Source organism: Cervus canadensis, chromosome 19 (assembly GCF_019320065.1).
Source record: "Cervus canadensis isolate Bull #8, Minnesota chromosome 19, ASM1932006v1, whole genome shotgun sequence".
In the NCBI taxonomy this organism is placed as follows: domain Eukaryota; kingdom Metazoa; phylum Chordata; class Mammalia; order Artiodactyla; family Cervidae; genus Cervus; species Cervus canadensis.
This window is the reverse complement of record NC_057404.1, coordinates 20,879,568-20,890,473: the sequence shown is the minus strand read 5'-3', so window position 1 is coordinate 20,890,473 and position 10,906 is coordinate 20,879,568. Positions and strand designations below refer to the sequence as shown.

At 37.6% G+C, this 10,906-nt stretch overlaps 1 protein-coding gene across 1 annotated transcript in view; it reads right to left on the bottom strand.

Moving 5' to 3' along the window:
- Window positions 1-7,066: 7,066 nt before the first annotated feature.
- Window positions 7,067-10,906, bottom strand: part of DHX15 (DEAH-box helicase 15) — a 53,040-nt gene continuing 49,200 nt past the window's right edge. Inside the window, exons 13-14 of the mRNA XM_043438296.1 lie at window positions 8,825-8,994; window positions 7,067-7,634 (exon numbers count right to left, since the gene is read on the bottom strand). Of these exons, the coding sequence (XP_043294231.1) occupies window positions 7,517-7,634; window positions 8,825-8,994 (288 nt within the window). The 3' untranslated portion in view covers window positions 7,067-7,516. The remainder of the gene's footprint in view (window positions 7,635-8,824; window positions 8,995-10,906) is intronic.

Below are 10,906 nucleotides of genomic sequence, written 5' to 3'. Positions count from 1 at the left end.
CTTCCTTTATGGGACTGGGGGGAAATGCTACAGAAGAAAACCTGATTTCTGTCTAACAGTTCAAAAAGTCTTCTGTCAGTCTAAACACCTGTCTCCTACTTGCCTGGCTGTGCCTAAACCCTGTCAAGAGACTTAAAAAAAAAAGATCAAAACAAATAAGGCCTTTCCCTGGACATTTCAACTGCATTTGTTCAGAGTGCACGACATCCTCAAGTTCTCTTAAAGACAAATACATTGGTCATTTATTTGTAATCAGATACCGACTTCAGCAGATGACGGCACAGGATCTGAAACACTATCACAGACACTGCACTATTAAATATAAGGTGGATTGTCCACGAAAAGTTTGTGATTCCTTTCAAAACATTCAACGCATTGTTTCAGGCTACTTCCCTGCAAACATCCTCTGGCATATACGAAGAAAACATTCATGTTACTTACATCTTCTCGTTATATTCACAGTAGTATCAATGTTTACACAGGGGAATCTCTTTCTAGGTGATTTTAAGAATCCTAAGAGGGCCTAAGCAAGACAGACCTCTGGAAGGTTATCACAATAAATATTTCAGAGTTCAAGTAAAGAATGGAGCTTTACTCAGGACCCACAAAATATCCAATTATAGTTATATTAACAGCAATGAAATAGGAAAAGCTGCTCCTTACAGGCATTTCATTTAATCAACCCACCCCTTTGGCGAAGTATTATAACCAGTTCTCCCCTGATAAATGAGGGAGCAGTTTAGGTAAAGTCACACCCAGTTATTTCAAACCCAATCAGCTCATTGCACACTCCCCAGCCCATATTCCTTGGACAATTGGATTTCTAGTCTGGTGATTAAAAAAGGAGAAGGCAGTCTAGGAAGTTCTCCCACCACCAGTGAGGAAGGAACAATGAAAATATGAGAAAGCCACAGTGGTTAGATTTTTAAAATACCTGCTGATCCCTTACTGCATACCAGGCCTAGTGTTAGGTACCAGGGACAGTGACAGGTGACAAGGCCCTCAACCTTCAGGAACTCACAGCACAACAGAGAAAAACAGCCTTAAAATACTTGAGACTCCAAGGAGAGAAGTGGGAAAGACAATCATCATAATGGCTCTAAATGATGGGGAAAAGCAGTTTGCTGTGAATATGTAGGAGGGAATATGATTCATTTTGGTTTGGAAATAATTCTTAATTCAAAAACTCTCTCATTCAACAATGACTAACAGAGGCCAGGTGGGGCGGGCAAATGACAGAAAATGTGTCATCCTACATGGAATATCCACAAGCCCGTTGCAGATTACTGAGCGCCAGGCTAAACCTCACTCAGGTGGGCCTGTCCTCGCCTCACTTCGGAGTATTTTGAAAAACCTTTCTGAACAATGGCTCTAGCTGGTCTGAAACACTAGGTCACACAGAACAGACGGGCAGGCAGAAATCTGGCTCTTTTGGCCACCAGTTTGCAGTCTTTACCTTAAATGTATGTAAACTGGCTAATCCAACAACTTTGTAGATTCGCAATTCTTATCTACCCCTAACTGCACCATCCAACCTGTTTTATTTCTTGGTCTCTCACTCCCCAACTCCTTGATCAAATGTTATATACTTGCAATCTTTGCCATTTCTCTCTTTAGGTGGCAACTGGGATCTCAATAAAATGACCTGAATGAAGCTTAGATTCACAGTGGGCACACCGAGCCATTTCATTCACTTGTACCCTAAACCAGCATTTTTGCGGGAGACGGGGGGTGTACCACATGGTATTTGAGATCTTAGTTCCACAAGGGATCAAACTGGAACCCCATGCAGTGGAAGCACAGTCAGAGAAGTTCCTAAACCAGCTATCTTTAGTGATTTCTTTGCTTTATCATTACCTTATCTTGTGCTCTTTCACTCTTATTATTCTTGTTTGGGTTCTATCTTCTTACTTCGATTATATGATTTTCTAAGTGGTTTCAGTGTCCCCCACCACTTCCAATGTATCCTCTGCAGTGAACTTGGATCCACTTTTAACCTAGCCTTCAAAGCCCTCCCAACCTAAATTCAGATTCATCTGTCCTCACACTAAAGTACAGACATCATGTCCAGTCAAGACGGAATACTTGCTGTTCCCTTAATATACCGTCGAAAATGGCCCCGAACGCCAAGAGCACAAATCATGAAAAGAAGAAAAAAAGAGGATAAATGGTGTGTGTGTGGGGGGGGGGGGGGGGGCTCTCGACAATATTTACAAGTTCTGATTTTCAAAAGAAACTCTTAAGAACCTAAGATAAGTCAATAGGCTTCAAAAACGTGTAAATTACATACCTTACCAAGAACTTGGATCCAGAGTACATAAACTCAAACTCAACAATAAATTCAGTCTAATGATGTGACCACTCATTTCACCAGAGATATGAAAGGCCAACATGTGCGCTCAGTTGCACCTGACGCTGAGACCCACAGACTGTAGCCCACCACACTCCTCTGTCCATGTCCGTGTTCCAGGCAAGAACACTACTTATCATTCTTACTCCAGAGGATAGTCTCGACCCAAGGATTGCATTTGTCTCCTGTACTGACAGGTGGATCTTGACCACTGTACCGCCTGGGAAGACCCATGAATGGCAAACGGGCATGTAGAAAGATACTCAACTTCTCTAAGAACTGGTTGCTAATGGAATGCAAATGGAAACCACGAAGAGGGGTTACATACCCACCTAAATGGCTAAAATTTAAAATAAAAATGGGTAATTACAAAACCCAAGACTGCAGAGCGACACACATTGATGGTAGGATGGCAAAATAGCATAAGCGCTTCAAAAAACTGCTTAGCAGTTTCTCATAAAATTAACCATGCACTTACCATACAACCTAGCAACGTCTCCTAGGTAAAACATTCCCTGGTGGCGCTAGTGGTAAAGAACCCACCTGCCAATGCAGGAGACCTAAGAGACATGGGTTTGATCCCTGGATTGGGAAGATCCCCTGAAGGAGGGCATGGCAACCCACTCCAGTATTCTTGCCTGGACAATCTGCATGGAGAGAGGAGCCTGGTGGGCTACAGTCCATGGGGTCGCAAAGAGTTGGACACGACTGAATCAACTCAGCACACACACACACAGCCATACAAACACCTATATGCAAATAGCTTTACCCATAATACAAAGGCTGGAAATAACATTCCAGCAACAGGTGAATGCATAAACAAATATGATACATAATGGACTACTGAATATACTAATATACGCAACATGGATGAACCTGGAGAGCATTATGCCCAATGAAAGAAAGTGTTTATGTTGTATACAACTCTGTGACCCCATGGACTGTAGCCTGCCAGGCTCCAACACAGCAACCAGTTTATGACCTTCTGGAAAAGGCTAATAAACTAAAAGGACAAAGTTTGTTGGTTTGCAAAACTCTTGGGGAATTGAGTAAGGGGATTAATGAACAAAGGGACAGAGGAACACTTTGGGAGTGATCAAAATGTTGAGTATTGATTGTGGTGATGGTTATACAACTGTATAGAGTTGTTAAGCTTCATCAAACTACACCTAAAAAAGATAATTTACTGTATGTAAATTTGTCTACGAAATACTCAGTGCCTGTTGAAATCCTAGAATTTGTTTGATACACATCGAAATGTCCACCACAAAATTTTGATTATTAACCCCAAAGTTGTGAATGGCTGCCTAGAATCCAGCTTTGAGTGAAGAAAATAAAAAGATCTAAAACTTCTAAAAGGGAGATTTAGCATATAAATTTGAGTTTCCAGCTTGGTTTAAAATACCATTAGGCACTGTCGCAAGACAGAGCCAGGGATGTGAGCTTATTTATCCTAGACCTTCACCACTTCCAGTGACTCACACTTACCCATTTAACTTACTGGGCTGCTTATTTACCTCTCTTTCCTCAATACTCGACTAATCCTTAAGCCATGTTTCCTTTCTGATACCTATTAGCTCTTTCATCTTTACCTTATTCATTATCCCTTGGCTTTATATTATAGATCTTTGAACACATTTTTAAAACTCCAACCAAACCATAATTTGAGACAACCTCTGAACTACCAATCTATTTTTATAGACTCACACAATGCCTTCCAGAGTTGGTACTTAATAAAATGAACATGATCAGTATTACTAAGCAATTAATAAAGAAATTCTCTGAAGGAATGCCATGAAAATGTCTATTACAGAGAAATGTTTAAAAAAAAAGTTATAAATGTAGTTTTCCCATTTTTATCATGAATTCTCAATCTGGTTCCACTTACTACAGTCTATTTTTAATTATAAATGAAGACTCCACAAAAAAAAAAAAACCCAGCATCTTTTCAAACAGAATAAAATAGGCCCACACATTAAAAGAATGCAAGAAACTTGCCAAATACAAGTAACTCCCAGATTTGGGTTAAATTTAGTATATGACTGATAGCAGTATTTAAGAAGCAATTTTTAAAATGTCTAACTTTAAAAGGTTATTTAATGGGCTACAAATGCATTTAATGTGGGGTGAGGTCTCCAAATATTATTTTGAGCCCTGAGCCACATCCAAAACTATCATGTAATAACTAGACACTGTAAATTTATAGTGAGATTCACAGAAGTTAGAAGGTTATGGTTGCATGAAAGGGTAACAATCTTGACTTGCATTAACAGAAGAAATGGCATGTCTGGTCCCCTGGAAAATACAGGTCCCATTACACTCTGCGCAGTTTAGACCCTAGTATTGACTATAATCCAGAAAACACCTAGCAGAAGTTAAGCAGGAATGTTCAAAGCTGGTCAAAGAAGAAGGCTGAGGGGAAACAGGCTATTCAACCTAAACAATAAAGATGACAGTTAACTCAAATAACTAAATGGCATCATGCAGAACAGCCAGACATATTTAACTTTACTCTAATAAGAATTAAAAACAATTAGTTACAGAGAACTGGAGAAGGCTATGGCAACCCATTCCAGTACTCTTGCCTGGAAAATCCCATGGACAGAGGAGCCTGGGAGGCTGCAGTCCATGGGGTCACTAAGAGTCAGACACGACTGAGCAACTTCACTTTCACTTTTCATTTGCATGCATTGGAGAAGGACATGGCAACCCACTCCAGTGTTCCTGCCAGGAGAATCCCAGGGACGGGGGAGCCTGGCGGGCTGCTGTCTATGAGGTCACGCAGAGTCATTCACTACTGAAGCGACTTAGCAGCAGCAGCAGCAGTTACAGAGAAACAGTATTCAGCTCAGCATTTCTAACAGAACTATTAAGATGTCTTCTAAAGTAATGGTGTCTCTAAAGTATCTGAGCAGAAGGGATGGCCATTAAAATCATTGAGAACAGAAGCGCAATTGTTTGCAGGGATCTTACAAACCTAAAAATCCTAGGACTAAGTCATATAGCTTTTATTTTGGGGGATTCTAGCTAAATGGATTGATAACAAGAGTATATTTATTTTATCCTGTCCTATACCCAGGTTGTCATAACTCCCTCACCATTTACAAGCAAAGGCTCCATTTGCTGCTGGTCGTCCTTCCTTATACTGCAGTCTGTATCCACTGTTGGTTGAATCCAGGGATGTGGGACCTGGGTTAACAAAGGGCCAACTGCATCATGCCATTTAATACAAGGGACTTGAGCAACCATGGATTTTGGTATCCATAAGGGGCCCTAGAACCAATCCCTAACAGATACTGAGAACTATATTCACAACAAAAAAAGTTCTATTTTACTATTTTGAGAGAGAAGGAGATCTCTCAAGAAATCTTCAAACAATATTTTTCTGAATATTATGGGGGGGGATTTTAATATTTTGGTAGGCATGATAATAGGGAATAAAAACTCAGTTTGCTCTAATGATTCCATGTAGCCACTACCAACACATATTCACCACTTATCAGATACAGAGAATACTAGCCATTCCTAGAAACTGCCAAATAAATAACCAACACTGTTCTACACACTGCTCTGTAACTTGTCTCTGTAAGAAAACATGATGGTCAAACTCCAGATTTTAAAAAGCACAAGGTTAAACGATACATACACTAGAAAGCTATTTATTATAAAATCAGATAGATTTATAAAGATATGCAACTGACTTACCAACTGTATACTGTGGTGTAATTTGATTAACAGACAACATAGGCATGTAATGTTGCCAATAGTTAAACCCAGGATAAATTTGTAACTGATTTAAATAAAACCTAAATTATTATTTCAGCTCATAAATTACTCCATAGGAGCAAAACGAGGCACTTAATAGAAGCATCCCAGTAGTGTGAAAAATTCTTAACTTTCCCAGTTAACTCCCTCAAACCATACTAGATATATGCCTCAAAGTAGTATTTAAATTCCAACTATGTACACTTATAATTTACTTTTACATTTAATATTTTTAATGAGTGGGATAGGTAGAAGAGGTGAGTCCGGGCATTAATGAGTACAGTATGCATGCTTTAAGTATAAGGAACTGATACTAGGGACACTTTGATAGGACTCACCCTGAAGAATACACCTGACCCTAAAGATGGGTCACACCTACCCTCTCATGGGTCATTTGTGGATAAAATAGTTTAACACGTCTATGCCTGTCACAGGGAAGGAAACTCACATCTTAACACACTATACTGACTTTGTACACTGCACAAAACATCCAACATTAAGAATTCAATAAACTGACCAAGATCTACAATATCACTTCCTATTGTCTATTTAACACAAACATTTGTTTCAGTGACTAGACTGCAGAGAATGACTAAGTAAAACAAAAAGATCTGCTAAAAATTTTGTAACAAAATAAATAATCAGTCTTATAGAATGAACTTTATGATGAAAACTATCATTATTCTGTCTTTGGGGATCCAATTCTGAGTTAAAAACATAACTTTATCCCATTAGATCAGATCCTAACTAACCTAACAAAGTGCTACGGTATGTTCTTTAAAACACACCACTTTAATGACTATGTTAAAGAGCAGTCCCTGTGGAAAGATGAATATGGAATCACAGTACACTTACAGTTTAAGGAAACAAAAAAAAAACCCCACACTTGGGAAGAAAAGAAGCCATACTGAGAGAGACTAGAACAAAAATATTAAAGTGCTGTGGCCAAAATTAGTATAAATAGACTTTATTGAAGTCAGTGCCTCTGTACCGAGACAGAAGATTGTGTCTACATAAGCACAAGTTGTAACATTTCACAACTTCTAAAAGGAATGTCAACAATTACAACGATCATGCATACCATGGTCGATAATCACATTTTAGAAGCATTTTCAACCATTTCTAAAGAAATGCTTATAACATTGTTATATATAGAACTACTTTCAATAAACTGCAAAACATTGATCGACTTTTCCAGTATGAGCTACAGTGTCAACACAAAAGGGAGGCATAAATGTTTAATTTATGAAATCAGAATGGAATATTTACTGTAAAGAAAAATTAAAAAGCTTTCAAATAAAGGCCATTATTGAACCAACATGAAGAGCACAACTTGAACTTTTCAGTTCGTTCATCTTTTAAAGCTGTCCTCTGAATAACTTCAGTTCTAAGCATTGAATTTCAGTACTGTGAATATTCCTTGGATTGCAGTTTGGCAATGATGCGGTCCAACTGTCTCTTTGCTTCACACTGTGGGAAATTGCTCATGTCATAATATTGAGGGGCAATTTTCACCAACCTGTCCAGGAGGGGAAAAATCACCAAATTAACAATTAGAGTACTGGAGCTGCTGATAGGATAGGCATTATTCATTAATACACTGATAAATGCAAACCTATAAATCCAAGGCAATGTTAAAATTACAAACGCCTAATCCTTATAAACACCACTTTTAGAAATGTCGCGTCTTAGTAAGCTGCACATTTTCTGATGGTGGACTTTTCATAAACTTAAAAAACAAAACAAAAAACCACTCAAGATAAATTCTTGTAAAAAAAAAAATACTCCTTTCTTTTACACAGACATTAACATAAGGTCAGAAGTTTCTTCACTCTGGAGCACTATTTTGATCTATCTCTCTAAAGTTACAATATTACAAGTTCCATACAAGAAACACCCTGATATTCAAATGACTGGATCTTCTCATTTTCCAAGTTTTAATAACCATAAATGTAACTCTATACCCCAAAGAATACATCTGACTGATGTATTGTCACCAACCTGTGAAATTTTAAACATTTAGCCATACAATTTTTTTTCTCAACAAAGCATTTAAGATAAAATGGTAATGTCCTACACAATTTAAGTGTCAAAAGTCACTGATGTGGAGGAAAGAAGCCTCAAAATATACAGCAAGTGACATCAACTAAAGTAAGTGCTTTCAGTCCCACCATTCTGGCTGACATTTCCTATCTTAAGTTACAGAATAGATTCTGGCCCCTGAAAAAAAAATTCACAAAAGGACCGCAGTGGGTGGGTAATTTTGCTTAAAGGCAGTCAGTTCTGATCACATTTTGTGCATCAAATATGCAATGGTACAAAAAGAGGTGCAGTTTTTAATGCTTGCTTTGCTCTTAAAAGCACCAACATATAAATAAACAATAACTGAGAGCTGAAATACAAAGACTAACCTGGAGACCAAGTTAATCATAACAGCAAGAGAATGGCTTCATGTTAGTCAAGTATAATTTTGTCTCCAAATTTCCCCTGCCCATACTAACAATTCTACCATCCTCTTCACAAAGGAATTATTCTTAAGAGATAACCACACCATTTTGTGCCCCAAGTCTATACACAGGAGTATACACCCTAGCTGGGGAACACCCGAGTTCCCCAGAGTGAAAGGAAGAACAAGACAAGACTCTTTTCAGATTCCATTCTGAGCAAAATGGTAAAGAAAACTTTTAGAATGAAAGACACTGAGCTTACCATTCGGGCTTGATATCTGTACACGTTCGGATGTAGTTCTTTGTTGTAAGAACAAACTCATTATAAAGCACCCATTCAGGCTTGTGGTCAAGAACAGTGGAGGGATGCAACTGAACCACCTGGTTATCTTTCACAGTTAAGTAATGCCCTGTTCGTTCTAAATGTGCCACCTGAAACCGAAACCCAGTAAATTAATACAATGCTTCTGACGTGCTAGTTACAAAAGTGATGTAAAGCTACCTATATAATCAGGGAAAGGCAAGTCTCACCTATTGCTTTTAATCTGATGGCTAGACTTATTTACCACTGCCCAATAAAAGCAGCAATCAGCAAACTACAGCAGGGTAAATCCAACTCACTGCCTACATCTTTAAGGGGTCTTAGCCAAGAATTGTTTATACACCTTTAAATGGCTGGGGGAAAATATCAAGAGAAACACTTGGTGATACTGGAGTGGAAATCACATGAAATTCAAAATGGTAAGTAAAGCTTTTTGGAACATAGCATGCCCATTTGTCCAAAGTTGCTTTTGCACAAGGGGAGGCAGAGCCGAAGTGTTTCAATAAGGGACCCAAGCCCACAAAGCCTAATATATACTATTTGGTCTTTCTGCCTGAGACTGGTTCTTTAATACCAGGTGGGAACTATGTAGTAGATGAACAATTACTAAAAGATGAAAATTCATGTTTAAGATAGAAAAACAGAGCAAAAGTAACCCACAATGAGAGCTGTAATAAGAGAAGGAATTGGGGGGTGGGGAGAGGAGAGAGGAGATGCATGTGTTTCTTGGCCTACATTTCTATATATAATCAAATATGTCAATTGGATCGACATCATCTAATAGTTAACAAATATCAAAGCAGATGACAACATGCTCTTTTCAATTCTAGAACTCTAGTAACATAGAGCATGTATGAAAAGCAGAAATGAGCAATTCATAATTATTAACATATAATAGAAAATAAACTCAATTTTACTCAATAAATATTTACTAAGCACCTACTAGTTGCCAGGCACTACACTTAAAGTCCCATTTCTAATGGATTTTAGTTTTAAGAGACAATCAGAAATCCAAAATGCTTGAGTAATAGATTTAGGAGTGAAAATCCTAACTCTGATAAGCACTGAAACTTCAGAATAAGACGCCACATTAAACATTCGGTTATTCTGATCTCAAACACAGACAAGGCATCGATCTCCTTTCATTCTGCCTCCAGGCACTTAATGGCCACTCTATGTATTTGGCTCATTTGGCCTTAAGGCAGGCCACACCTTACTTATTATACATAGCCAAAGGAAAGAATCAAAGAACAAGTGGGATATTTAAAAGATAACTAAAATCAACCTCATCTCAAATAAGGGACTGATGTGTTTTCAATTTTTCACCAGAAACACTTTCATTTTGAAAAACATAATTGGTTTCATGTCCCTTAAACTATAACAATTACCTGACAAGTTGTAACTTCAGACTCCAATATAAAACACTTAACACCAAAAGAAATATTTTAAAATTACTTTTCATCTTAAATCATTATTCCATATCTGACTTTCCCAGCACCCAAGTGTCTTCTTATAAATAGCAAAGATCACACTACAGGATTGTGCATAAAACAGTTGCTTATTTGAATTTTAGGGTGATTAGTTTCCACAAAGAGAGGAAAGTGAATTGTACTTCTGGATCCATCCAGGAAACTGTTTCCTTTCAGCATTCCAGTGCAATTATACATCTCCAATTAAGATCAAGATTCAAAGAAAGTCTTTGATACATTTATCCAAAGTCAAAATTTGCATTGAAGAAATAACTAATAAAACTCACCTGAAAATAGTCAATATATCTATTTAGTATAAAAGGACTCCATTATTTAAAAAGTGCTTGTAAAATTATTTCTATGTAACTGGATCCCTAACTATGCCATTTGGTAAACTTAGACGTGTAAAAACTTAGTATATTAGTTCATTCAAGAATCTGGACATATAATTAAAGATTATTTATAGGCATTCTTTAACTGAATTTTGCGTTTAAGTGGATTCCAAGCACTGCTTATAGAAAACAAATATTAAGTAAGCATTTAATCATGTACT